At 58.3% G+C, this 27,747-nt stretch overlaps 1 protein-coding gene across 2 annotated transcripts; it reads right to left on the minus strand.

Annotated features, from left to right (window-relative positions):
- Nucleotides 1–72: 72 nt before the first annotated feature.
- KIF19 (kinesin family member 19) lies at nt 73–26,511 on the minus strand. Of its 2 annotated transcripts, none has more exons than XM_047758604.1 (20): nt 26,337–26,511; nt 23,900–23,980; nt 14,960–15,070; nt 14,262–14,349; nt 13,848–13,984; nt 12,293–12,418; nt 11,443–11,637; nt 10,093–10,239; nt 8,484–8,606; nt 6,573–6,738; nt 5,102–5,276; nt 4,797–4,995; nt 3,931–4,201; nt 3,712–3,833; nt 3,132–3,265; nt 2,766–2,871; nt 2,517–2,613; nt 1,333–1,730; nt 959–1,118; nt 73–715 (listed from the first exon to the last, which is right to left on the minus strand). In XM_047758604.1, exons 1-20 carry the CDS (start codon nt 26,373–26,375, stop codon nt 585–587), a joined length of 3,006 nt encoding a protein of 1,001 aa, XP_047614560.1. In that variant the 5' UTR covers nt 26,376–26,511; the 3' UTR covers nt 73–584. The 2 variants fall into 2 exon arrangements, with proteins under 2 accessions (XP_047614560.1, XP_047614561.1); XM_047758605.1 differs by having other exon boundaries at nt 959–1,103; nt 26,337–26,438.
- Between the last annotated feature and the right edge of the window lie 1,236 nt (nt 26,512–27,747).

Raw genomic sequence — 27,747 nt, forward strand, 5'->3', positions numbered from 1 at the left:
GGTGTTGGGTTGAATCTTAGTCATTCATGACTGCCGCACATTCCAGGCAAAGTCTAGTTTCCAACACAACCATCAAGACCCAAATGGGATTTTATTGCTAAAAAGGAGGAGGGGGGAGCCACTGCCAAGTAACAAAACCTTAGTCCCTCTCCCACCCCAACCACAGTATGTGAAGTGCCTTTTGGCCCCACCCCTAACCACCCAGGATGCTCCTGTCCCAGGTGTAGGCCCCAGAGACCTGTCCCACTAACAGCTCCCTTCCCCCCATTTCCAAGGCTGAGTCTGGCCACAGGGCTCACAACGGGGTTTTGGCAACAGGGTTCTGTCTGGGGCTGGGAGGCCAGGGAGCCCTGCCATCCCAGCCATGCCTTCTGGGCTCACCTCCTTTTCCTTGTGGCACTGAAAGCATGGGAAGTGTGGGGCTGGCACCCTCACAATTCCTGGGCCTCGGGAGCCCCAGCCTTCTGAGATCCTGAGCTCCTGTTCCCAGGTCACTCCGATTTGGCCAGCCTCCATCTCCCATTTCCTGCTACACCCCATGCAGTCTTGGGGCTGCCAAGAGGGTTGGTTCCAGGCAGGGCCCCTCAGTTATGTCGTAGACGTCCATTTTTGCCATGGGTGCTGGTGCCATGGGGCAGGCGGGGCCCATGGGTAGCCCGTCGGGAAACACCAGCTGGGTTGGAGGGGACAGCCAGGGGTGAGAAGTCCCCAGGGCCTGCAACAGGGGGAAGGACAAGGAGCAGTGCTTTAGGAATGCCTCTCCATCCACTCTCTGATCACCCAGTGGCTTTGAACTCCTAGGGGCCCAACCCAAAAAGCCAGTCCCACAGATATTCTTGGAGATGCCTGTTTCCAGCAAGGGGCAGCCATAGGGGCCAGGGAGCTCAACGTGCCTCCTCCCTGGGCTGGCCAAGGGCTCCCCTTCCCCATCCGCATTCCGGCCCTTGCTGGTACTGACCTGAGTTCTGGCTTGGAGGGAGTTTGACCTTGGCCATAGGCAGCATGACCCTTCCCGGTTGCCGGATACCAGGGGCTGGGTGCCCGCATAATGGCATTCTGTGGTCTGAGATGCTCTCCACCGGACGGGGCCCCAGGAGGTGTGTCTTGGGGCGAGAGAGCTGTGTTGGTTGGAGAAGAGGGAGGTGGGGTTGGAGCTGCACGGGGCTCTGTCCCAGCTAAGGGGCTCTGTCCCAGCTGCTGAGGCAGCCTGGAGGACAGAGGCATGGAGGGTGGTGCAGTTGGGGGTGCCCTGGGCCTCTGGAGAAATCCAGCCGGCAGACCCCCACCAGCTAGGAAAGGGCCCCAAATCCCAAACCCTGCCCCTCAACTCACCCCTTGCCCCATGACCTCAAAGGACCGGGACCTCCGCTTCCTCCTCTTTGCCTCTAGCGACTCTTCCCGTTTCTTGTCCAGGCTTTTCTTCTGGCCACGCAGCCAGGGCCCAGGGCCATCGCCACGACGCTCCACCGCCTGGGATGGGGTGTCGCCCGTGCTGCTGGACAGGTTGTCCTCACTGGCAGCGTGCTGCAGCGTGGGGCTGGGTGGCCGCTTGCAGGCCAGAGGGCCTGGCGGCCGCGCATCATCAGCCTCGCTCAGCGAGTTCAGGGACAGGCTGCTGCGCTCCACAGAAGGTGCCAGCAGGTGGCGCCCTTCAGTGCCCAGGGCCCGCGTGCGTCGCCGGGCAGCCTTCACCGAGATGCACTTGGTGCTGGTCAGGATCTCCTTCCTCTCTGCAACGGAACAGAGGCGCATCCAACCGGGGATCAAGGCCACATATTCCTACCCACTTCTGTACCTCCAGCACTGCTCCTCTGCCACAGCATCCCCTCTTGCTTGCTATTTAAGAAACTTTGGGCAAATCTCTGAGCTTCCTTTTAATCTGTAAACTGGGGATGATGAAACTAACCCCACTGGGTTGTGAGGATTAACTCAGATAATAGGCCTAGCCTATGGCTGGGGGATAGGATTCGGTCTACATTTGCTATTATTTTTTGAGGATCCTAAAGACTAAGGGTCATGTGCTCTCCGTTCTGATTCTGATTTTTTTTTTTTTTGGTCTTTTTAGGGCCGCACCTGCGGCTTAATGGAAGTTCCCAGGCGAGGGGTTGAATTGGAGCTGCAGTTGCCAGCCTACACCACAGCCACAGCAAAACAGGATCTGAACCATGTCTGCAACCTACACCACAGCTCATAGCAATGCTGGATCCTTAACCTACTGAGCGAGGCCAGGGATTGAACCCACATCCTCATGGATACTAGTCGGGTTCATTACTACTGAACCGCAACAGAAACGCCTTTTTTCTTTTCTTTTCTTTTTTCCTAACAATTATTTCTAAGTATCCTAAGTGCCATGTGTCCCCATTCTGATTTCTGATTGTGCCCCCAGCATGCATAGCACACAATTGCATGGCTGTGTTGCAGGGCAGAAAACAGACAAGGGCTTTGGGCTGGACCATCTGAGCAGTTTAGGCGATGCCAGGCTCAGGGCGACAGGGTGGGCGGGTGGGGGGGCAGACCTTTGTGGGACAAGGGGATCTCCGACAGATTCTCACTGCTGTCGGGGGAGGAGTTGATCCGGCTGCTCAGGCTGACCAGGCTGTTCTGAGTGGGGGCCTGTGAGATGAATTGGTAGGGAAGAGAAGCCATTGGACACAGCAGGGACCTAAGCCCCCAGGGCGCTGTTTTGGAAAGGCTCCATCCTAACCACTGGGTGTCCACCCTTGTGCTCCCACCCTCAGCAGAGGCCAGTGGTGCCCCGTGCTCACCTCCTGGGTCACCAGGTTGCCGATCCGGATGGGAGGAGGGGTGGCCACAGAGGAACTCTTCCCCTGCCAGACCCGGGGACTGGCCTTGAACGTGTAGTTGACTTCACTGAGGATGGCAGAGGAGGATGGGCATCTGTTGACCAGGCTGGTCCCACTGCAGTCCCCCACCCCCACCCCACTGGAGAGCTGCCGTGTAAAGGGAGAGGGAACCCAAAGTCATGGCTGCAGACCTGCGCTGCCCCCTTCCTTTCATTCCTGCTCCATCTTCCCCAGGACACCCTAATCTGGGTTGGGGCCCCAGGACATGGCACAGCCCCGTGGTGGCTCAGGCAGGCAGGACTGGCAGGAGGGGGTCCCTGGTCTTACCTCTCTGTGCTGAGTGGAGGGAGGAAGCTGCTGTGCAGGCGCTGGGCTTCAGTGCTCAGTGTCTTCATGCTCTCTGGCTCAGACTCCGGGGTCAGCAGGGTTCCTGCTGGGCTAATTTGGGGCAAGGAGCTGTCCTGGGAAGGGTGGAGTGGGAGTGGTGGATGCAATCAGAAGACTTGGCCCTGGACCAGGTAACAGCACAGGGTGTCCGGGGCTGTAATAGGGGCTGGCAGCCACAGGCAGCAGTGAGCTTGCGTTCTAGGTCCCAAGGGGCAAGCAGTGATCTGCTAGGTATCCCCAGTGGCACCGCCTGGTGGCCTGGTCTCCTGGGAGGGCATCTGGGGCCATTTGTGTTATCTCAGCCAACCCTGACCCTCAGGCCCTGGTTGGGGACCGATGCCAGAGAATACCCTGGGACGGAGATATTACTCAGGCTTGGCAAAGATTTGGGTGGGGTAAGAAGAGTCAACTCCGAGGGGGCCAGCTTAGTCTCATCACCATCCCAGCTACCTGCAGGCACTGCCTCCGACACCAGCCCATCCTTTAGCACATGTGCGCATGCTCAGGCCCAGGCGCCCACCTGCAGGGCCCTTGAAGCCACGCGGTCCATGATGGTGGCCCGCTCCAGGCTGCCCTCCTCCAGCTCCCGCAGGTACACCTCATACAGCTCCTCCAGGTGCTGCGGGACGGCCAGGTTGTAGTCTGCCAGGGGAGGGGCAGTGCTCAGCGCGTGATCTCCGACCCTCCGCGGCTCGATGGGGCCCGTGGGGGGCTCGGACACGCGGGGCGCGGGTCGTACCGTCGATGATCTGCCGCTGGCACTGGATGATCTCGTCGCAGAGGCTGCGGTGCTGCTCCAGGCGGCGCACGGCCTCGCGGCGGTGGCGGAGCGCGCCGTCGCGGAGCAGCGCGTGCGACTGCATCTCGGTGTTCTCCACCTCGAGCTCGTGCACGCGGCACAGCAGGCTGAGCACCTCGCGCTGCTCCTCGGAGCCGATGCGCCGCGGCAGCGTCTCCTCCAGGCGCCGGCCTCGCGCACGCAGCTCGCGGCAGCGCTGCTCCAGTGTCACCTGGCGACGGCGCAGGGTCAGCGCCAGGCGAAGGGCCGCTCCCACCTGCGCTTGAGCCTGTCCCTGCCCCTCCAGTCCCCGGACCCCAGGCGCCGAGCTCCGTTCCGAGGCCCACCGTCGAAGCTGTTTCTTGGGCCTTGCAACCAAGGGCTGCTCCTAAGTGGCCCCTCTGTCCCCACCTTCTTGCCTCCCTGACCACAGCCTAGAATCAGCTTCGTGGAACTGCTCAACCCCAGCCCGTCCGATGCCCCTGAGGCTCATGGAATCCTGAGGCCAGAGATCTTTTATCTGGAAAATCCTACAACAAAAGCCAGAGATCTCTTATCTGGAAAATCCTAGTTATTATACTGGCTTACCATTTTTTGAGTCCTTAGGAGGTGAAAGGCATTTATTTCATCTTCCCAACAACCCCACTAAGGCTGACTACCCCCATTTTACAGATGAGTAAGAGAGGCACAAAGAGGTGAAGGAACTGAGCAAGATCACAGGGGACCTGTGGCCTGAATTCCCGGGTTTCACTCCCCCACCCCCGCGCCAGCCCCTTCCTCTTTAGACCCTCTCGAACCCACTCCCCCCGACCCCCACACCCAGGTACCTTCTGCTTTCGCAGCTTCTTCTGCTCGCCCATCAGGGCGGCGATGCTCTCCCGGGCTGAGGCGACCTCGGGGGGCTCCAGGATGTCTGGTTGGTCATCACCTGTGTCCGAGTCCTTCTCACTGTCGTCCTTGGTGTAGGACTCCTTCCGCTGCTCCTCGCGCCACTTGAGGGCCCTGCGTGACTTCTCGTGCTCCCAGCTGCTCCAGCCCCACCCCCGAGAGAGACAGGGGATTCAGGCCATGGCTGGCACGGCGCGCAGCTCCAGCTCCCGGCCCCGGGTCCCGGGACCAGGGAGGTGCTTACCCGGCGATGGTGAGCAGGTGGCGGGAGGTGTCAATCTGCACCTCCATGGCGTGGTTCTCCAGCTCCAGCAGGCGTCTCCGCACGTCCATCTGCTCCTGGAAAGCGCTGATGAGCTGCTCCCGTAGCTGTCCTAGCTCAGCCTGTTCACCCTGCCCGCTCTGAAGCGGGACCTCGGCTGCCCATTGGATGGGAGGTGGGGGGAGATCAGTGGAGAAGGAAAGGAAAGTCTGGGCCCATCCGGGGCCCTTCCTCTCTTTCTTCCCATGCAACCACCTCCTCCAGAAAGACCTCCCAGATTACTACTCCCTCCCACATCCCACTTCCACACTGAATCTTCAGGCTATGACCCAAAGGTGATTCCCAGTATAAACTAGACTCCAGACAGCCTTTATTTATTTATTTTTCTTTTTATGGTCACACCTGCAGCATATGCAAGTTCCCAGGTTAGGGGATGAATCGGAGCTGTGGCTGCCGGCCTAGGCCACAGCCACAGCAATTCCAAATCCTAGCTGTCTCTGCAACCTATGCCACAGCTTGCAGTGGCTCCTTAACCCACTGAGTGAGGCCAGGGATCGAACCCACATCCTCATGGATACTAGTCAGGTTCTTAACCTGATGAGCCACAATGGGAACTCCTATTTATTAATTTTAATTTTACTTATTTATTTATTTTTGGCCATGTCCGAGGCATGCAGAAGTTCCCAGATGAGGGACTGAACCTGAGCCACAGCAGTGACCTGAGCCACTGAAGTGACAATGTGGGATCCTTAACCTGCTGAGCTACACGGGAACTCCCAAGACTTTAGAGCTTCTTTCTGTCAATTAATAAAAAGTGCCCCTTAGGGAGTTCTCTGATGGCCTAGCTGGTTGAGGCTCCTGCCTCCTGACTGCTGTGGCTCTGGTTGATGCTGTGTGGCATAGGTTCGATCCCTGTCCCAGAAACTTCCACAAACTGCCTGTGTGGCAAAAGCACACAAACAAAACCAGCAAAAAAACGACGTACACACACACAAAAAAAAAACCCCAAGAGAGAACCTGAAATAAACATTGCAACTCTCATTGGGAAAAAAAAAAAAAAAAAAAAAAGCACCTCTTAGACCCTTTGCTGCTGCGGAAAATCCTCCGAGCAAATAGAGAATTCTACAAGAGAATTTCTGGTGATGCCAGGCAGTCTCACAGCCCTGCACTGCAGCCTCGAGAGTGATGCCCCACACAGCTAAATGGCCCTGTGTCTCTCGCTTGTGTCATTCCCGCCCCCCCCCACCCCGCCCGATCTTCAGGTCAAGTGTCCTAAGCAGAGATCATGATTCCATTTGACAAGGAAAAGGATGCAGAAGGCCCAAGGCCATTCAGCCAGAAAATGCCTGAGTCTGGCTTTGAACCAGGTCGCTGCCTGACCCCAGGGTAATTCGAGACAGCCTGGAAGGGCGTGGGGAAACTGGCTCCCACTAACCCAGACCCATCCGCACACCTGGGATGGGGCGGATGTCGCCCCGCTCCGGCTGGCAGCGGGCCCGGCCCCGCCCACCCTGCTCATCGATCTTGCGCTTGAGCCGCTGGATCTCGCCTCGCAGGTCCGCGATGATGCTGGTGTACTGGGCGATGTGGTAGGAGACGCTGAGCAGATTCTGCTTCACCTGCGGGGATCGAGGGATGAGCAGGAGGTCTCCAATTCCCAAACCTGTCACACCACAGGCCTCTGCCAAAAGCATAGCTTTTTTTTTTTTTTTTCCTTTTTAGGGCTGCACCTTTGGCCTATGGAAGTTCCCATGCGAGAGGTTCAGTCAGAGCTGCAGCTGCCGGCCTACACCACAGCCAGATCCGAACTGAGTCTGCCACCTACACCACAGCTCATGCCAACGCCAAAAGCATAGTCTTAAAATGCTGCCTCCCCTGCTCAGCCTTCAGTGGCTCTCTACTGCTGGGGGAGATGCCCAGACTCCTTCACCTGGTGGTGCGCCTCTCTCTAGATTTTCTTATGACTCTGGAACATTCTGCTCTAGCCAAGGAACCATTCTGCTCACTCCACTCCCACCACAGACACCACCTCCTTCCTGCCTTTGTTTTTTTTGTTGTTTTTTTCTTTTTAGGGCTACACCCTCGGCATATGGAGGTTCCCAGGCCAGGGATTGAATCGGAGCTACGGCTGCCAGCCTACACCACAGCCACAGCAACGCGGGATCCGAGCCACGTCTGTGACCTACGCCACAGCTCACGGCAATGCTAGATCCTTAACCCACTGAGCAAGGCCAGGGATCGAACCCGAAACCTCATGGTTCTTCGTCAAATTTGTTCCCACTGCACCACGACTGGAACTCCTCCGTGCTGCCTTTGGAACGTCTTCCGTGACTGCTCCCTCACTTCTGGAGTTTCTTCCCATCCTTCAGATTCCCCATCAGTCTCCAAAGAGCTCCACGCGTCCCTCCCCCCCGCCCCCCGCCACTGTCAGCATCATTTCCTGCTATTAATACTATTCTGAGCTATCAATTCCCCCCCCCTTTTTTTTCTCTTTTGGCCCCACCTTCGGCATTTGGGAAATTCCTCCGCCAGGGATCGAATCTGAGCCGAAGCTTCAACCTCCGCCACAGCTGTGGCAACTCCAGATCCTTAACTCACAGTGCCAGGCTGGGGACTGAACCCTCACCACCCCAGAGACACCTCTGGATCCCTAACCCACTGCGCCACAGGCAGAACTCCCTCAATTCACTGTTTTAAGGCCAAATCGCCTCCCACCATTAAGTTCCCTGAGGGTTGGAATAAAGCAGAAAGCGCCTGGAACAGGGGCTGGCCCATTGTATTGTTGGGAGAATGTTTGCAACATTCTAGAAAACAGAATTCCTAATAGGCTGTGGGAATTCTAACACCAGAGGGGGTGAGAACGTGAACTTGGAAACCAGGCAGACGCAGCTCTAATCTCAGCACCATCACTGCCCAGTTGGGGGGGGGGTCACTTAACGCCCATCCCCTCATTTTCCACAAGTGTAAAACGGGGCTAGAAATACCCCCCGCCTCCCCCGAGAATCATATCAGATTTAGCCATGGCCCGACACAGGTGCTTAGGGATGGGTATGACTTTTCTGACCAGGGGCTGTGGGAAGGTACATGTCTGAAGGCCCATCTGATGATGAAAACCGGAAGATGGACGGGGTTGGGGCTGGGGGAGCACAGACGTTGAAAAGGGGACCCTCGGGCAGCACGTGTGGGAGGTACAGGGAAGGGCACAGCCGTGACACTAGACTGGGAAGTGAGGCCAGTGCAACGATGGCTGTTTGCAGAGAGCATGGGGTGGATGGCAGGGCCTGGAATCAGTCCAGGGGCTCGAGTCTTGGTCCGGGAAGGTGGGTTCTGGCGGGGGGGGGGGGGCAGACCCAGGATCCCTCACCCTGGTCTTGATGTTCTTGGCCCGGCCGGCGTAGGTCAGGGTGTTCCGCGACTCCTCGAAGGCGCTGCTCGCAGGGCTGATGTGGGCGATCATCACTGTGCGGCTGTTTCCCCCCAGGGAGTCCTGGAGGGGAGGGGGGCTGTGGTCGGCAGGGGACACCTCCCTGGACCCAAAGCATCACACCCCTCTCCTGAGTCCAGAGGCCCCTCCCCTGTCATCCCCTCTCCTCTCTTCCGGTTTCTTCTCCAGAGGTCACATCTGAAAACCTCCGAGTATCCAGGTCAAGGTCTCCTGGCTTTCCCTTCTCTTCCCCTCTCTGATGAGAAGGAGGGAAGCCAGCTGCCCTGGTTGCCCGTGGGGTCTGGACCCTCCCCGCATCACCCCAGGCCTCCCAGGTCCTCCCTTTTCTGACTGCTGTTGGCACCGTTATTTGCATGGAGTGAGGAGGGGGTGGAGACCTCTGTATGAAAGCTGAATTTGGCCTGTGGGCACCCCTCCCTTGTCCTGGGCTGGCCGAGCCCCCCGAGAGAGGGGGCGGTGGGGCTGAGACAACCCCTTGGCTGCAGGGAATTCCCGTTGTGGCACAACGGAAATGATTCCAACTAGTATCGATGCGGATGCGGGTTCGATCCCTGGCCTCACTCAGTGGGTTGGGGATCTGGTGTTGCGGAGAGCTGTGGCGTAGGTCACAGACGTGGCACAGATCCCACGTTGCTGTGGCTGTGGGGTAGGCCAGCAGCTATAGCTCCGCTTCAACCCCTAACCAGGGAGCTTCCATATGCTGCGGGTGTGGCCCTAAAAAGCAAATAAATAAATAAAAATCAAAAAAACCCCAAGCCCTTGGCGGAAGCAATTACCAGCTGAGTGGTCTCAGGTGAGCTCCTTGGCCTCTCTAGGGTGGCCATAGCTACCTGTCCCTACCTCCCAGCCCGTGGGTGCAGTGACGTGGGCAGGTGGATGGCCAGCGAGTGCTAAGTCCACTGCAGCTATGGTATTTGCCCAGACCAACCCCTGTTTGGATCCTGTGTCAAGCACCCAGTAGCGGGAGCCTTTCGCCTCTTTGTGCCTCAAATTTCATCACTTGCAAATGGAAATAGTAATCCCCTAACTCTGACTTGCTGAACACAGAGCCCACCCAGGAGTGGGCCCACAAACAGCAACCTCTGCAAGCCGCAAGGCTTACTGCCTGAACCCCCAATCCAGACAACTCCCGGTTGCCCCCAAACCCACAGCCCTGGGGTGGGGGTGGGGGGGTCAAATGCAGTCCCAGTCCCCATCCCTGCTGCCCACTCTTTGGTGAGAATCCCCAGATCATATACAGGACACCCAGTTAAATCTGAATTTTAGATAAACAGTGAATGATTTTTTAAAGTATAAGTATATCCCAAATATGGCATGGGATATACTTATACCAAAATAGATTTTTGTTGTTTACCTAAAATTCAAATGCAGCTGGGAGGAAAAAAAAAAAACAAAACAAATTGCCCTGAAAAGCAAAACAAAACAAAACCCAAAAAACCAAACGCAGCTGGGCATCCTGTATTCTAATTTGTGCATCTGGCAGCCACTCTCTGGGCGCCCAGTGCCCAGACCAGGCAGCAGCTGGTACCTTCAGGAGCCGGGTCAGCTTGCTGTCTCGGTAATTGATGTACTTGTTGCCGCTCTTGTCGCTCAGCGCATTGATGCAGTTGCCCAGGGCCAGCAGCGAGCGGTTGATGTGCGCCCCCTCTTTCATGCGCTGCCCTCGGTTCTGTGTCTGCGGGGCAAGAAGGGAACATCACTCCCCGCCCCGGGGCCATCCTGGGTTGTAAACCCCTGCCTCTCGCCTGGGACTCTGCAACATTGGGGTGATGCTGCTGGCCCGGTCCTGCTCTCTGCCCAGGAGTCGTGGAGGGCATTTGAGAAAGTCAGAGACCAGGAAGGCGTCTGAACAAGGGCTTCTGAGGAGGGCTGAGGGCCTGGCTCTTGTCACACCCAGAGCTGGCCTGGTGGCCCAGCCAAGGCCAGCGCAGAGAAGATGGAAAAAGTCATGACCTCCCGGGCAGCTCAGCTGAGAGCCAGCCGGGTCACAGGCACTGGGCTCTAGAGGGCGTGCAGGATTTAGCAAGGAAGGAGGAAGGGGTGTGTGTGTGTGTGTGTGTGTGTGTGTGTGTAGGATAGAGTCAAATCCCAGGGGGTTCTGCCCGCAGCCGCCCTCAGGAGCCGGCTGTGCCCAGCCTGGTGAAGCTGGAACCTGCTTGCTCCAGTCACTGAGAAGCCCACTCCCTCCCCCCACTCCTCCTCCAGGAAGCCCTCAGGCCTTTCCTGGAAGAGAGGGCTGTGTTTCTCCAGCCTCACCCTGATTAAACCAACCCTACAAGTTCAAACACGAAGTCTTGTTACTTCTCCCTGGAGCCTCCTGTCCCTTCTATTTGTTCCAGTGCTAAGAGTGACATCACCCAGCCTCCTCACTCAGGTGACCAGGAAACCTCCAAGTCGGCCCACAGGAGGGGGCCCAGGTGGTGAAGCCAGGCAGGCAGAGCATAGTGGTAGAAACGGGTGACAGACAGACCTTTTTCTCTCCTTGGTATGGTTGGCAGGGCGCCCCCCAGGCTCTCCCCAGGGAACCTCAATCAGAGGATGTTGTCTGCCTGCTACCCCAGCACCTCCTCTGCGCCCCTTCATTCTCTTGCCCCCTCGGCCCCCCCCGACATTCCTCAGGGCAGCCACAGGCTCGTTCCCTGGAGAAACCTTCACATTCCCAGGCCCCTTCCCGCAAACAGCCCCTGGGTGCCTCCCCAGGGTGCCCCATGCCATCCCCTCCTTCCTGTTCCTCTGGGACATTCCTCGGTCCCTTCCCCTCATCCCTACCCTTCTGGGGACAGTCCCTACCCCACCCTTCAGGGAGCTGGGTGGCCAGCATCCTTGCTCTGCCCCAGCCCCAGCCTTCCTCCCCAGCCCTGGGGGAAGCCAGCCTCACCTGGGAGGCGCGCTCGGAGCCGGCCAGGTCAACCATGAACAGGCGGCCCTGCCGCACCTCCTGCAGGATGTTCCTGACCCGGCTGCGCTGGCGCACGGCCACCTGGAGCACAGCGTGGGAGCGGGAGGACGTCTGGTTGGCGGCCGTGGGCTCCTGCGTCCTCTGCCGGTTCCCCTTCATCAGCAGCTGCATGATCTGAGTGTGCGGGACAGAGCAGGGGAGGCCACTCCTGGCGACCGTGGGGATGCTCCCACATCCCACATCTGAGAGGCTGGGAAGGGGTCGGGGGGCAGGACAGCCCCCTGTGTGCTGGTTGCCTGGTCGGCCGCCCAGTATCCATAGGGCTGGGGACACGGAGGCAGGTGAGAGGCCCTCGTTTGCTGTCAGATAGGATTCTCTGTGTCTGCCCTAGCCCCAGGCCCAGCTGAGTGGGCATCTGCTCCCCAGCTGCAGTGCCCAGCCCCCTCCTGCCCTGCCCCCTCTTCCAGGGGTGAGGGCCCTCTCCACTGCCCAGTCTGGCTGCACAAGACTTGTCTCTTTAGGAGTTCCCGTTGTGGCTCTGTGGAAACAAATCTGACTAGTATCCATGAGGATGTGGGTTCGATTCCTGGCCTTGCTCAGTGGGTTAAGGATCCCGCTTTGCTGCGAGCTGTGGTGTAGGTCACAGACGCGGGTTGGATCCTGTGTCGCTGTGTCGCTGTGTCGCTGTGTTGCTGTGTCGCTGTGTCGCTGTGGTGTAGGCCAGTAGCTGCAGCCCCGACTCGATCCCTAGCCTGGGAACCTGCATATGCTGCGGGAATGGCCCTAAAAAGCAAAAAGAAAAAAAATGGAGGAAAAAAAAACAACTCGCCTCTTTGGCATTGATGGTGGAGACCTCGGTGATTCCGGCCACCTGGATCACCCCTTTTGAGTCCTCCCTCAGCTCCAGGTACCCGAGGGCAGGGTTCAGCAGGTCCCGGATCATCTCATTGTAGATCTGATGGAAACAGGTTGGGAAGGGCAGGGGGCAGATATTAAGGGGGATCAAGGCCAGGAGGTTCAGGCGACGGCCAGGCTCCCCATCCCTCCCCAGAGCTCCAGGCTCCTCTCACAGACACTCTGGTTAAGGAGAAATAGCCTTTGGCCTTGACAGGCAGTGGTTTCATGTGGGATCTCAGTTCCCAGACCAGAGCTGGGCTGCAGCAGTGAACGTGCCGTGTCCTAAGCACTAGACCACCAGGGAACTCCCAATTCCTTCCTTTTTATGGAGTGGGCATAAGGAGATTTTAGCATCCAGAGGGGAACACTAGCCTGCCAGAGTCAAGGGTACAGAAGGCATCAGAGCCAAGTGGGACTCCCTCTGCACCCAGCTGGGTACTGGGCAGAGGATGGGACATGACCCATGGCCGAGCCCTGTTTGTTGCTAGGCAACCCGTAGGCTACCTCTGCCTCCCTTCCCTCCTAGGCCCCCGAAGTGCATCTTGCTGGCTGAGTCAATACCACACTGGCTGGAGCAGCGCTGGCAGCAATGCCTTGCTGCCCTTCCTGAGCTGTCACCCAGGAGATTATCAGTTTCCCGAGGGAGCTGGAGGGGCCAGGAGCCAGATGGAATCTAGCCCACCGGCTCTCCTGCCTCTGGCCTCTGCGCACTTGCACACCTGCTGATCCATCATTACCACAGGTGGGGAGTGGGGGCTGTGGCAAGGTCATGAAGGCTGGCAGGTCCAAGCCTGTCCGTAGGTACATGCAGTTTTCACCTGTGCCTATACCACCGAGTGCAACAGGTAGCCTGGCCAGGCAGACAGGGTCAGCTTTAAGGAGTGGGCCCAGGAAGATGCCATCTGGAAGGATGGCTGAGGTCTGTGCTCAGCGACAAGGCTACTTTGGAGTGTGACACAACAGACAAGGTGCGGCTTTAAAACCCCAGGGTCCTGAGTTTGGATCCCTGCTCCCTCACTTACTGTGTGGCATTGATCTAGCTGCCCAACTTCTCTGAGTCTCAAGGGTTTGTTTGTTTGTTTGTTTGTTTGTTTGTTTTTTAGGGCTGTGCCTATGGACTATGGAAGTTCCCAGGCTAGGGGCTGAATCAGAGCTGCAGCTGAGGTCTGCGCCAGAGCCATAGCAACGCAGGATCCGAGCCATATCTGCAACCTGTGCCCACAGCTTGCAGCAACACCCATCCTTAACCCACTGAGGGAGGCCTGGGATCGAACCTGCATCTTCATGGATACTAGTCTGGTTTTTAACCCACTGAGCCACAACCAGAACTCTAGTCTCAGGTGTTTATAAAGCAGGGCCGCCTGTATGCACGTGGGAGCTGTAGTAGGAGGCCCCCAGGAAACCGCCCAGCGACCTGGCCCCAGAGGGGTGGTCCAAGCTCCGTCCCATGGGGTTTGCATCCAGGCCGAGCTCCGGGGGGGCCTCACCTCCAGGTAGGACATGGACACCTCGTACTCCATGTCATCGCTGGTCTCCTCAATGGCTCGGAAGAGGTCATTGAGGGTCCGAACATAGATACCGGGCTCGTGGTCCGTGCCCAGCATGGTATAGGTCTTCCCGCAGCCTGGGGCAGAGCAGGGGTGCGGGTGAGCAGGGTGGGGGCCCGGAGTCCAGGGGCTCCTGGCAAACCTGGGGCTGTCCTCAAGGCGACCAGGGAGGTGCGGGGAGGGGGAGAAGATGGTGTCCTGGGCTGGGGATGGGGCTCTGGGTCCAGAGGGCCCTGGGGGAGGGCAGCTTCAATCAGCCACATCCTGACTCCTGCCGGCCAGAGGGGCTCGATCCTCAGCGGGCAGGGACAGCTGGGGCATATGGTCCTCCCCCAGGGGCTGGACTCCCCTCACCTGTGGGGCCGTAGGCAAAGACAGTGGCATTATAGCCTGAGATGACGCCTTCGATGAGGCTTTTGGTGGTGGCCTGATACACCATCTCCTGCAGGGAAAGGAGACCCGTCAGGGGCCTGGGCACAGGCAGGGCAGGGCACACAGGCCTGCAGGCCCCGCCTGGCCCCAACAGAAGCAGCTTCTGTCTCTGAAGCCCTCCGCCCTAGAGAAGGCGGGGGTGGGAAGTGCGGATGGCTGTCTCTGCTTTCACCCCATGGGGGGATGCCAGCCTGAAAGGGAGTGCAGGACACCTGAGACGCTTCCCCCCACAGCTGGGTCCCAGTCCCCAGCCTCGAGGACGCATTACATCTGCTCCTGGGAGCATCCCGCACACGGGCAAGGCAGGGGTCCCTGCAAGGGTGTCGGCTTCCCCGAGGCTCTCCCATCAGCACCAGATGGGCTTTGAGCACCTCCTGTAGGGGCCGCCTGCGGGGGGTGCTGTGGGGGTCCCTGTGTCGGGGGGTATCTGCGGGCTGACCACTGTGTGTCCACACAGGAGGCTCACACGTATGGGGATGTGGCAGGATAGAAGCCAGAGAGCAAGTGGTGGAGGGAAGGCCGAGGTTTGGTGGCAGGGTCCCCTGAGAGCTCCCTTGCCAGCGGGGCCGAGGGCAGAGAGGGGATCCCCTGTGTGTCCCCGGGCCCAGGCCCTCCCTTACCTGGGTGGCAGTGAAGTCAAAGGCCACGTCGAATAGGTAGGACTTCTCTCGGGAGCGGTGCGCCCGCAGGATGTCATCGGGGTCCTCCATTGGGTCCATAAGAACCACCATCTGCAAAAGTCCCCAAGGGGGTCCGGTGGTCACCTGGGAGCCCCAGGCCTACCGCAGGACATGGTGGGGAGTGGGAGGGGCCGGATGATGCTGCGCCGGGAGCACCAGGACCAAGGAGGTAAACTGAGTCCTAAGAGAGGACAGGGCGCAGAGGAGGACGGACTGTCCCAGGGCCACCCAAGGTCACAGAGACAGTGACAGAGCTCCCTTTCAGGGTCAGCAGGGGAGCCAGGGCCAGTGACACTCCACAGAGGCCTGGCGAACAGAAAAGGAGGGATGGGCAGCCACAATGAGGGGCAGAGGGAGCTGATGGTGAGGCAGCAGGGGGCTGACTTGGGAGCCCAACCCACCCCGTGGACTTGGGGGGTCCGCGTGGGTCCCTTTGGGAGTACCCTTATCCAGCACCAGGATCCAGGGGGCCCAGTCCAGGGGGGCTGCAGCCCTGGGGCTCCCACCAGCCTCCTCCCAGCACTCTCCCTGTGCCCTGATTGCACCCCCTCCTCCTGGACTCCTGCCGTAGGTACACACCTGCGCTCATTGCATCTAAACTGGCCTAAGACCCTCGGGGTCCCGGCAGAGCTCCCTCTGGGATTCTCAATGGAGACGGAAGAGGTAAGACAGCTCCCTGGGAGGCCTGACCCTGGCAGCCTCACCCAGAGGCTTTTTCCAATCAGATGGGCTTCCAGGCAGGCCAGTTAGGGAAGATGCTACAGACAGGTGAGGCTGGGCTTTGTGCAGGGCAAGGAGGAGGCTGCTGACAGAGGTCCTGGAGAAGCTGGCCAGAGGCTAGGGGGCCACCAGGAGCTGAATGCAGGGCTCCTGGGCCTGTGCTATGCCTCGGGTGCCCACATGTCCCCAAACACCTCTTTTGGGGCTTCCACCCCAGCACCCTGGAAGCTTTGTCCAGGATCCAGTTCTTGGCTCAGGCCCTAACATCAGCCACAGGAGCCCTGATGAAGTTTCAGACCCAAATGGAGATAAACCAGCCCCCAAATCCGCAGGTATGGACCGCAGCAGGATGCAGCGGAACCTGAGCAGCCATACAGCTTGCACCCTGGTGCCAGAGACAGTGTCCCCCGGAAGCTCCAGCGGCCTCCAGGGCACCCTCCGTGGTCTTTCAGTGCAGGCGCGGGTGAGCCACATGCACTAATGCCCATCACCCACTGATCACCTTCAAATGACCTCTGGGCATTGCCAAGTTCATGGCACCGTGGGCATTTGGTTCCTTTGAATCAGGACATTGTCAGCACTGCTGCCATGGTCCCCTCTTAAAGAGGGCTTTGTCTGGGTCTCTGTCTGCCTGGGCCCCAGCCTGCACCCCACCCCTCAGAGCATCACCCCCATCCCTGTCCACTCGGGCACACAATGGAGGCCTTGTGCTGCATGGCCAGGTGAACTGGAGCTGAGCCACGGACGGCTGGAGAGGGGCGTGCTCTGGGTGGCCAAGGGGAGCAGCATGGAGAGGTCAGGTGGGGTGACCACGATGGCTGGGTACCTTCTCTATACCGGGCATTAAATGAGGCTCCAAGGAGGGAAAATGAGATACGGTTCCAAGAGGCCTCTGACACGCACGTCCAGTGGGGAATCGATGATTATAATAACAAGTGCCAGGCTACGGGAGGCTATCAGAGTTAGGGGCGGGGCATCCAGCTTTTCCACTCCAGGAGGGCTTCCTGGAGGAGATGGCATCAGTTCTGAGTCTTAAAGAATGAGGAGGTCTTGGCCGAGGAAAATGAGGTGAGGCAAGTACAAGGAGGGAAAAGCACCAGCAAAGCCGTGAGGGGAGAGGGAGGCCGTGGGCAGTTCATGGCAGGGCTGGGATGAGCACAGACCCAAGATAACCTCCGAAAGGCCTGGGTCTCTCCGGGCCCTTCTGTGAGCACATGCTGTCCCGCTCTGGGAGGCTCCCGCATGTCCTAAATGTCACCCTGGCCAGCAGCCAGCATCTGCCCAAGGAAAGGTTTCTGAATGAAGCGGCACCCGGGGAGCTTTGACGGTGCCCACGCGGCTCTGAGCACCTTGCACGCGCTTTCTCATCTTCTCTGACAACTCAGAGCAGGCGCTCTTGTTATGGTGGAATTGTAATGAGAAATCAGTTGTGTAACGTCCCCATTGCTGCCCTGCCAAGGACGGAGCTGGCTGGATTCAGAGCTGTTAGGTTCCGGAACCTAGACTCCTCACCCCAAGGCCTCCCATCCCTGCCTCTGGAGCCATAGCGGCCTTCCTGAGGAAACGCCCATTCGTCGTGGCTGCCCTGCATCCTTCCCAAAGTCAGATGTCGAGGTCCAAGCCCCAGGACCCTGAACGTGATCTTGTTCGGAAACAGGGTTGCTGCAGATGTCTTTTGTCAAGTTAGGAAGTGTCCTGATAAAAAGGGGAAATTGGGACACAGGCACACATGGAGGGAAGACAATGGGAAGAGACACGGGGAGCAGGGGCTGTCTGCACATCATGGGCAGAGGTCTGGAAAAAGTTCTCCGTTGCAGCCCTCAGAAGGAGCCAGCCCTTCAGACGTCTGGCCTGACGTCTATTGGTCAAGCCCCCAGTCTTGTATTTTCCTGCCCGCGAGGCACCGGGCACCGGCCTCTGGGACGTTTCAATGAGGATGTGGCTCACACAGGTTGCACGGGGGCCTCCCATCGCTGCCAGGAGGGTGGGAGGCATAGAGCAGGGCTCTGTCCCCACAGCTCCAGGCCTCCTAACCCAGCAGAGGCCCCAGCTTCACCGTTCCCTGCCCCCACTGCCTCCACACCAGGCCTGTTTTAATTCAATGCCCATTTTCTTTCTACAGTTCTAGCTTTGGGCTCCGATACCCAAGATCCGAGATCCGTTATGGAAGTAGGGGGGCCTCAGGTGAGGGCGAGGGCGCCATCCATGGTCTGTGTCCCTGTTAGGGGCCAGACTCCTCCCAGCATCTCCTAGGTGAGAAATACCATGAACAAAGCCGGTCGTGTTGGGAGTCCTTCCTGCTGCGCACCACTAAGCTGTGGGCTTTGGTCGGCTTTGCAGCTTTAACCCATTCCTTTCTGGCCTCCAAAGGGCTAAACCAAGACCAGGGTTTCAGAATCTTGGCATTACTGACACTTTGGGCTGGTGCACTGTCATCGGGAGCGTGTTTAGCAGCAGCTCTTGGCTCTACCCACTAAGACGCCAGTGGCACAGCCTCTGCCCAGATGTGACACTGCAGAATGTTCCCTGGGGAGCAAAATCACCCTGGTTGAAAACCTCTGACCTAGATTATCCCTCCTCAAGCCTCCCAACCGGTAGTGAACCCTCTCGGGGAGGAGGTGGGCAAATTGGGTTCAGGTTCAGGTTCCACGCACCTCTCTGGGCCTCAGCTTCTTCCCGGTTGGAAGTTAGAGAGGACCAACCGAGTCATAGCCTTGAGAGAAGAAATCACGCCAATACCCCTCACCGACTCAGAAGGCCCAGCAGAGAATGGGAATCTGGGGAGGCCCCAACCTGGGAGCATCATTTCAGCTCAGGGAGCTGGGCCCATAGCTCCTTGATTCTCCAGGTATTACAAGACAAGTAAAACGAAAGCCTGATTCCACGTGGATATCACTCCTGTAAGGCTGTTTCTAGATTTTTTGCTTGTTTTTTTATTCTTTAAGCAGGAGAACTTGTGGCTGTCTTATTTCTAGTTATGTACCATCTTGGGGGTACTCAAGAAAGGAGAGTTTTGCAATCCCAGGCCCGGAAAGCCCGCAAGCTACATAGACCAGAATGCTGAGCTCATAAAGCCACCAAGGCTGGTGCCTTGGCCAGGTCCCCACCTGCCTGCAAAACCCTGGGGACCCTGAGGCCTGGGATGAGGGGAGGCATAACGAAGATCACCTAGGGCTGCATCTCTCACGGGTCTGCAGATATCTTCATCAGCATCCCCACCCCCACCGCGGAGCTTGTAAAATACAGATTCCCCCGGTGCCACAAATTCACTAAATGAGACTCTCTGGGGAACTGGGCCCACACATCTGCCTTTTTTCAACCGGTACTCTTGCTTTGTACCCGTTCTGGTGCTAAGTATCAAAATCTTCGCATCCTGGCAGGTGTGTTTTTTTTTTTGTTTGTTTGTTTTTTTTTTTTTGGTGGTGTTGGTGCCCACAGCTGCAAAGGTTCCCAGGCCAGGGATGCTCTTGCCACAGCAGCGATCCGAGCCACAGCAATTGACAATGCTGGATCCTTAACCTGCTGAGCCACCAAGGGACTCCCATTATTCATAATAGTCAGAAGGTAGGAAATAACCCAAACGCCCATCAGCTAAAGAATGGGCCAACCCAATGCGGCGTATCCACTGCCTGGAATACTATCCACAAAAAGGAAGGTCTGGCACATGCTACTGTGTGTGTGAACCTCAAAAACATCAGGCTCAGTGAGACAAGTCAGACACGAAGGGCTGCACATGGTATGATTTCATTTACACGATCTGTCCGGAACAGGTGAATCTAGAGAGATAGAAAAAAAAAGAAAAGAAAAAAAGAAAAAAAAAGGAGTTCCTGTCATGGGACAGGGAAACGAATGCAACTAGGAACCATTAGGTTGTGGGTTCGATTCTTGGCCTTGATTAGTGGGTTAAGGATCCGGCGTTGCCATGAGCTGTGGTGTAGGTCGCAGATGAGGCTCGGATCTAGTGTTGCAATGGCTGTGGCATAGGCTGGCAGCTGTAGCTCCGATTGGACCCCTAGCCTGGGAACCTCCATATGCTGCTAGTGTAGCCCTAAAAAAAAAAAAAAAAGGAAAAAGAAAAAAGAAAGCCTGGCCTGGGGCCGGAGCGGGGAGGGGACGTGGCTGGGGCAATGGGTGGGGTGGGGTGAGGTGTCCTCTAAGGGGTGGCAGGAAAGACTCCTGGACCCTCTCCCAGTCACCCTCCACTGGGCTCAGCTCTTTGGGGCAACAGAGCCAAGGAGCATCCAGATGGGTGTGCAGGGCAGCCCCCAGCCCTGGGCAGACAAGTGGCTAAGGTGCCAGGCTGTCCCCATGGCATCTGTCACCTTACACTTTATCTTTCACAATAGTGTCCCTCTTGCAAGGCAAAGCTTCCCCTTACAGATCACCTCCGATCCTCGCAGCAGCTCTTGTGCTGGGCAGGGCAAGTTCGTAATATCCTGTCTTCTGATGAAGAGGACTTGGACGCCCCTTGCCTGGGGGCTCAGACAGGACTCCAGAAGCACAGGAGAGTGACAGGTGGGCTTTGAGCAGATAAAAGCTAATTATGGGATTATGCCTATGGCCGGGCAACTCAAATCTTGTAGATAAACAGAGTCTGGAAGGCTCGGGGCAGGGTCAGCGGGCCGTGGGCTCTGTGGGCTGGGGGTCGGGGGGTGCGGGGAAAGTAAGTCTTCTTTTTCCAGCCTTGGTACTTCTGGGTCCCACTGGCCTCTCAGGCTGTCCCCGCCTTTTGTGGTCATTGATGGCACCCCTGAGGGGTCTGGGCGTCAAGGTCTAGTTCTACCCCAGATGCTACTAGGAGACCCAGTTCCTGCCACTCTCTTCCAGGAATACACATGCGTGGTGGTGACAGACTGGGGACCTCAGACAGAGTCTGAAGCCAAAGGGGAGGAAGGGCAGGAGGTGGGCCAGGGTCTCACTTACCCCTGGGGTCTGAAACCATCCTGTATATCAGCCCTTGAGATACACTAACATCTATTAAGCCCCTACTGTGTACGAGGCACTGGGTACCCACTGCCCACGAAGACTTCTAAGAGCACCCTGTGTGGGCCTGAATGGAATGGGGGGGCTAAGACCCAGGCAGCCACACTGCCCCCTTTACAGCTCTAAACCCTAACTCCAGCTTCCCCAGAACCCAGGCACGCCGGCCTCTTGACACCTGAGGACACTCTGCCGCATGAAGGGCCACCTCTGCCAAGCCAGGGGAATGATGTCCCCCTCGTCCCCAGGAGAACAATGCCCAGCTCTATGCCAGGTTGCCTGGGACCCCTCATGGTGGCCCAAGCCAGGCCTTGGCCCACCTCGCCCCACCTCAACATCCACCGACTTCAGCAGCACCATCTCCCTGCTGACCAAGGGCTGGGCCCTCCATAGTGGGATGCTCGGCTCAGGGCCCCTCCCACCCCCAGGCCCAAGATGGCACCAGCAGTGGTGCAGGCCAGTGATGCAGGCGTGGAGGGGCCAGGGCCACAGACAAGCTGTGGGGATCGCTGGAGAGGGATGGCACTCAGGGGACAGGGCCTGGTCAGAGCAGGAGGCTGGGCCATCGTCTGTCCATTTTGCTTCTTGGACTCCTGGGTCTTCGTCTCCTGCCTGCCAGGGCCTTACTGGTCAGAGGGACGGAGCGTTTGGGCAGTGGCTGGATTTAAAGAGGTTCTCAGCCTGCATTTCCCTGCAGGGCCCAGAGTCCGTGTTGAGAATCCTAAGCCCTCGCTACTCCTGCAAGTCCAAGCTGACAACGGGGCAGCCCCACTGGGACTGGCCAGCCTGGGACCTTCTCAGAGGCGCAGCTTGGCCTCCTGCTCCACTGGCTGGGACAGAAAGGAGCCAGTGTTCGCCGTGAGTGGGCACACAATAGGCTGTGACCTGGACCAGAGTGTTTCCATCAGCATTAGGGAATATCTATCAGCCCCCACTCCGGCTGGGAGCCAGGAGCCGCCGAGAGACAGCATCATTGTCCCATCCCTGCGGACCCGATGGCCTCGGGGACAAGTTGGACTGACGCGGAGAGGCCTTGCTTGGAAGGAGGTTTCTCTGGCTCTTCATGGCTGGCCCCTCTCACCAGCCAATCCAGCAGCTCTGGGCACTTTCAGTCACTCATAGGTGATGACTCAGAGCTCTTAAATGCCTACTGTGGGAGCTCCCTGGTGGCCTAGCAGTTAAGAGTCTGGCGTTGTCACTGCTGTGGCTCAGGTCACTGTGGCGTTTTTTTTTGTTTGTTTGTTTAGGTCCACACCTTGGCATATGGAGGTTCCCAGGCTAGGGGTCTAATCGGAGTTCCAGCGGTCAGCTTACACCACAGCCACAGCAATGCCACATCTGAGCTGCATCTTTGACATACACCACAGCTCATGGCAACACCGGATCCTTAACCCACTGAGTGAGGCCAGGGATCGAACCTGCATCCCTGTGGATGCTAGTCAGATTTGTTTCTGCTGAGCCACAACAGGAACTTCTGTGGTGCAGGTTCAATCCCTGGCCCAGGAACTTTCGTAAGCTGCCAGTGCGGCCAAAATGCCTACTGTGTTCCTGGGGGAGGCACTGTGCATACACTAGTGCCCAAAGATTCTCTGGAGAAGGTATTATGGCTACTGTCCCCACTAACAGAGGAGGCAACTGAAGCTTCTGGAAGAACCTGGCCAGGGCCACACAGCTGGCAAATAGCAGAACCTCCCTTGCCCACCCTGGGCCTTTGCGTGGGGGGGTCTTCCCAGCCATCTCCCACTTTCCCTGAGGCTACCCTTTCCCAAGAGGGAACAGGAGAAATCAGGAGGCTGGTACCACCTGGCTCTGCTGTCTGTGCCCAGAGCTCATTGGGGCTGAAGAAAGAGGCTGGGTGGGCACCAGTCCCCAGGGAGCCCAGAGGCAGGCAGGCATCTTGGGCTGTGCTGTCCACCTACGGTTTGCTTACTGTGGCCCTTGGGCTTCCTGAGTCCAGCCTGCCAGGCCCCAGGCCAGCAGGTGCCCACTTTGCACCTTTCTCTGCATTGCACTGTGCCACCCCGACTCCTGCGATCCCCCCTCCCCAGCCCATCCTGCCACCTGCATGAGCCCTGGTCTCAGGAGAAGCCAGCAGCAGCAGCAGCCACTGAGCGGAGGCAAGTGGTGGCTCTCGGGCTCCCCATAGGCCTCATCGCCCTGACCCTTCTAACTGGGCATCAAGGCTGCCCCCACTGCCCTCACCCCTGGGCCCACCCCACCGCACACCTGAGGGCTAAACTGCCCACCCAAACAGACATCCTAGCCGCAGTTTAGTGTGTGGTCTGGCTCCTCCGACACTTCCAGCCTCACGCACACCTCTCCCCGCTTCTCTCTCCTGCTTGAGTTACCCAGGTGTATCACTATCCCTCTCACCACAGGGCCTTTGCACATGCAAGCCCCTCTGGTTGAAATATCTCCCTTCAGCACACTCCTAATCACCTCTTCTTCATCCTCTTCCAGCTCAAGCATCCTTTCTCAAGGAAGCCCTCTCTGACCTCCAGGACCAGGTCAAGTTCCCTTTGACTCTCATAGCCCCCCACATTTCTTTGCACCCCTGGTTGACTATACATTCACAGGTCTGTGTTTCAATTCCTTCGTTAAAGTCTGGTCGCCATGCACTGCCAACAGAGGGAGGACAGGGGCTTTTCTGCTCACCGCAGTTTCCTGGCTCTTAGAACTGCCCCCAGTGTGTTGTGGGTACTTGATAAATATTTATTGTCTCCTGTGTAAACGGAGGTGGGGCTTGCCCCTCCCACCTCATCATGGTGACAGGAGGACCCAGAGAGCAAATAGACATCCAAAGACTTTGCAAAACATGAACAGTCTGGAGGTGAGTTAGCTCTAGTCCCTCTGAGCACTTGCTCTATGGGGACCAGACACGTTAAGGTGAGGAGTCATGTCATGGGTTCATGGAAGGTATGTGAATTTTTTCAGGGCTGGATGGAGGGGCTCAGGGCTCCCCCTTCCAGGCCAGGGAAGCTTTTAGCTCTCCTTGGATCAATCTAGGGAGGCTTACTGGAAGAAGGACCATGGTTTCCTGATGATGGAATCAATAGTGCAGCCCAGAGTTCAGAGGGTAGAGGAAAGGCTCTTTCCCTCCGCCCCCTCCCCAGGTACCTGCCCCACAGGTGTCAGCAGACCTCCGCTCTGCCCTGCAGTCCGGTCCACAGCCCCGCTCACCTGCTCGTCTACTTTATGGGCGATGAGGGTGGCTCCTTCCTCCAGCTCCGCCACGCTGATGGGCCGGACCCGGAGCGCCACCTAGGAGGGAAGGCCAGAACCCTGGACTCAGATGGAGAGAGCTGTGCTGGGCCACAGAGAGAGAAGGATGAGTGGACCCCTGGATTCCTCCCTCGGACAAGCTCCATGGATTCTTCTCTGACCTGCCCCCCAAGCCTGGTTCACCTTTTTTTTTTTCTTTTTCCCTTTTTAGGGCTGCACCTGTGGCATATGGAAGTTCCCAGGCTAGGGGTTTAATCAGAGCTGCAGCTGCCAGCCTACGCCACAGCCACAGCAACATCAGCTCTGAGCTGCATCTATGACATATACTGCAGCTTGTCAGATCCTTAATCCACTGAGCGGGGCCAGGGATGGAACCCACATCCTCATGGATACCAGTAGGGCTCTTAACCTGTTGAGCCACAACAGGAACTCCTAGCTTGGTACATCTTAAGGAAAGCTCAGTATTTTAAGGCTACCATCTAGGTCGAGGGCGCCAGGTTTACAGGGACAGGGCTGTGTCTGAGTCTATGAATTTCCCAGGAGCCTGTGCCCCAAGGAGAGTCCCAGGGGAGAGAGCTGTCTGCTCCTCCGGGCTGCATCAGTCACACGGCCAAATTAAGCACCTGCAGCTCTCCTGGGCTTTGAACTAGGCGCCCTTGGCACAGGAACAGACGGTCTGCGCATCTGTGAATGATGCACTGCTCACAGTTGGTGGGTGATGGGGGAGGGCAGAGAATGTCCCCTCCTTATGCTGACAACTTGTGACCATGTTCCCTCCCGGGGACAGTGACATCGGGATCTCCCTCCTCCGCCTATTCTCCGGCCAGCGAGAGGTGTGCGTGGGAGGGTCTTCATTCTGGGCATGGGTCTCCCCCAAAGGACAGTGAGACGTTTCTTCCTTTTTTTAAAAAAAAATTTATTATAGTTGATTAACAATGTTCTCTTAATTTCTGCTGTATAGCAAAGTGACCCAGTTATATATAAATGTTCTTTTTTTCACATTATCCTCCATCATGTTCCATCACAAGTGATCAGATAGAGTTCCCTGGGCAGAATCTCATTGCTTATCAGGAGCTGTTTCTTCTGCTGATCAAGGGGAAATAGCTGCTGGGCCCTCACACTGTACGAATCCCTCACTCTCAGAGGCACTTGGCTGCCTCTCAGATCTTCCGTGTCGGGCTCCTCAGCCAAACTCCTCTGGCAGGAGGGGAAGCCCCTTGTTCCTGCCCCAGACACACCACACACATATGCCAAGGCAAGCCACTCTCAAAGGGACAATTCTAAACTGCCAGAGAGGGTCTGGGGCTCCTTGGGGGCCTGCGGCTGAGGTTCCCCTGCAGAGGCTGGAGTCTCCGGGGCTGCCTTGTCCTCCAGTTACAGCACCACCCACCTGCTGGGGAGGGAGGCCCTTCCCCAGATCTCAGAAGTCAGGGGGCAGGGAGGGGGCTGGGAGGAAGCAGTGGCCTTGGGGTCACGGAGTTTTCCCCCTCAGCACTCTCACCTGGCACCACGGGTCATTAGAAATCTGTCTTTGGAGTTCCTGTCGTGGTGCAGCGGAAATGAATCCGACCAGGAACCATGAGGTTGCAGGTTCGATCCCTGGCCCCGCTCAGTGGGTAGGATCCGGCGTTGCTGTGGCTATGGTGTAGGCCAGCAGCTGTAGCTCTGATTAGACCCCTAGTCTGGGAACCTCCTTATGCCGCCGGTGCGGCCCTAAAAAGCAAACAAAAGAAAAAAAAGAAATCTGTCGTTGCCTCTACCCGCCTCCCACACCCCCCACTCACACCTCTTCCTCTGCCCCAGATCCCAGGGCAGGGGGCGGGGATGGGGGGTGGGGGTGCATCTTGTTTGCTTCCAGCACTTCTCTGAAATATTTAGAGTCCTGACTAGGGCAGCCTCTGTGTTGCAACCCAATAAGCCAGCCACCTGCAAACCTGTGCCAGCTCCTCTGGCAGGTGGGGGCGGCTATTGTGTCTACCTGTGATTCCCCAAACCCTTTAATCGCCTGAACTAGGAAACTCCCACCTTTCTTCTCAGGGCGGGTAGGTCAAGCCCTCCCTGCCCCTGGCTTTTCTGGATCAGAGAGCAGTCTTGTCCCAGAGGCCCATCTGCAGAGGTGAGTGCCAGGGGTCCCCTGGTGGGAGGGTGGAAAGGGGGAGCGGGGCTGAAGCCAGGTTAACTTTTCAGGCCTTAGCAGGATGGCCGCGGTGCCTTCCTCCTTGACATCCACGACTCGGGGAAAGTTGCTCTGGACAGTCCCAGCCCGGATGCTGAGTGTCCTCTTCGTGGGGGCACACAGTCCAGTCCAGAGGCCGACGGAGAGTTTGGGTTCGGGGTTGTTGGGGGCATGGAGGGGTCGAGGAGGAGGAGGAGGAGGAGGCTGATGGGGTCTCACCATGAGTTGCTGGTCCTTGGAGTCCCCGCTGTCCTTCATGCTTGCGGCGGGTGGAAGGGCTCAGGCCGCGACAGCGCGCATGGCCGAGCCGCACCCCCACCGCCGCCGTCGCCGCCGCCGCCGCCGCCGCCGGGTCCCTCGCAGCCTCGCCTGCGCCGCGGCTGCCTGACAACCCGAAACCAACAACGCGCCCGCGGCCGAGGGCGCTGACCCGGAGGCGGGGCCGGGGGAGGGCCCGACGGCGCCTCCCGCCCCCCGCGCCCCCGCCCCTCCGCGCTGCGGCTCAAAGCTGGTCGCCTCCGCCGAGGAGGCGCCCGAGCCTGCGCCGCTCTCCCGGCGACTGTCCGCCTGTGCGAACCTCCGGCCCCCGGCGCGGCCCCGCGTCCGCCGAGCACCGCCGCGTCCGTCCGTTTGGTAGCTCTGGGCTCCCCCTCCCCGCGGCCCCCGGCTCGCGGCCCCGGCTCCCCTCGCACCGCCCTCCAGGGGGCGCCCGTCCGGCCGCGCGACTCGAAGGCCCGCCGCGCTCCCCGCCGCTGGGGCCACGCGCATCTGCTGCCAGTCTGCCCTCCTGTCTGTCTGATCTCAGCGTCTCCAGGGCGGCGGCGGGCAGCCTTGTGTTTCCATGGGCCCTGCGTGCATCGTGGCTGTGGCTCGTGTCTCTGGCGTGGAGTCTTCACTTCGTGTCCAGTGACAGAGGAGGTAAAGAGTTGGCCTTTGGCCCGGGCTGCCCACCCGAGCGTGCAGGGGAGCACCTGTATTACTTGGGTTGTGTCCCAGAAGAGCCCGCCTCAAGGTACCCCACTAGCAAACAAGACCTCATGGGGAAACCCAGAATCTAGGTCAAGGCGGCTGGGTCTGTGTGTCCCCTGCCTGCTGTTAAGAGCCACGATACTGTGCAAGAAGGTGTCCGTCAAACGCTGCAGTCTCCATTCTTGGGGAGATCAACAGCAGTTACACAGTGGAAAGATTCCTGGCCTCAGGAGGCGCCCCCCCCCCCGGGAAAACAGGATTCTGGTCCCAGCTCGGCATCCAACTTGCCAAACCACCTGGAGCCAGTCTTGCCTGTCCCCCTCCCGGGCTTAGTTTCCTGGGCGATGGTGGAGCTCCGCCCACTTCTGTTGGTCCATCTTTCTTGTCTTCTGCCCCCACTGAAGCTGAACCAGGCAGCCCCCCCCTCCCCCGCAAAGACTGGGCAAGGGGAGTCCAGCGGGGTCACTTCCCTTTTAAGGAGCCGCTCATCCCCCGGGACTGTCTCAGACAGCCTGGCATACACCCCGAGGAAGAGCGTGATGCCAGCCTGGGCTCTGGGACTGGCTTCCCCGGCTGCCCCCAAGGAGCATGTGTTAGGTATAGTTATTAATAAACCATGGCAGGATGCAGTCCCTGGCCCCGGATTTGATAAGTAGATAAA

Source organism: Phacochoerus africanus, chromosome 14 (genome assembly GCF_016906955.1).
Source record: "Phacochoerus africanus isolate WHEZ1 chromosome 14, ROS_Pafr_v1, whole genome shotgun sequence".
NCBI classification, from domain to species: Eukaryota; Metazoa; Chordata; class Mammalia; order Artiodactyla; family Suidae; genus Phacochoerus; species Phacochoerus africanus.

Excerpts from the sequence above, each read along its gene's own strand:
- KIF19 (XM_047758604.1), bottom strand. The coding sequence starts at position 26,375 with ATGAAGGACAGCGGGGACTCCAAGGACCAGCAACTCATG. Across the intron at positions 6,739-8,483 it reads CCAAGAACATCAAGACCAGG|GTGAAGCAGAATCTGCTCAG; the intron begins GTGAGGGATCCT and ends CGATCCCCGCAG. Across the intron at positions 716-958 it reads CCCTCCAAGCCAGAACTCAG|GCCCTGGGGACTTCTCACCC; the intron begins GTCAGTACCAGC and ends CCCCTGTTGCAG.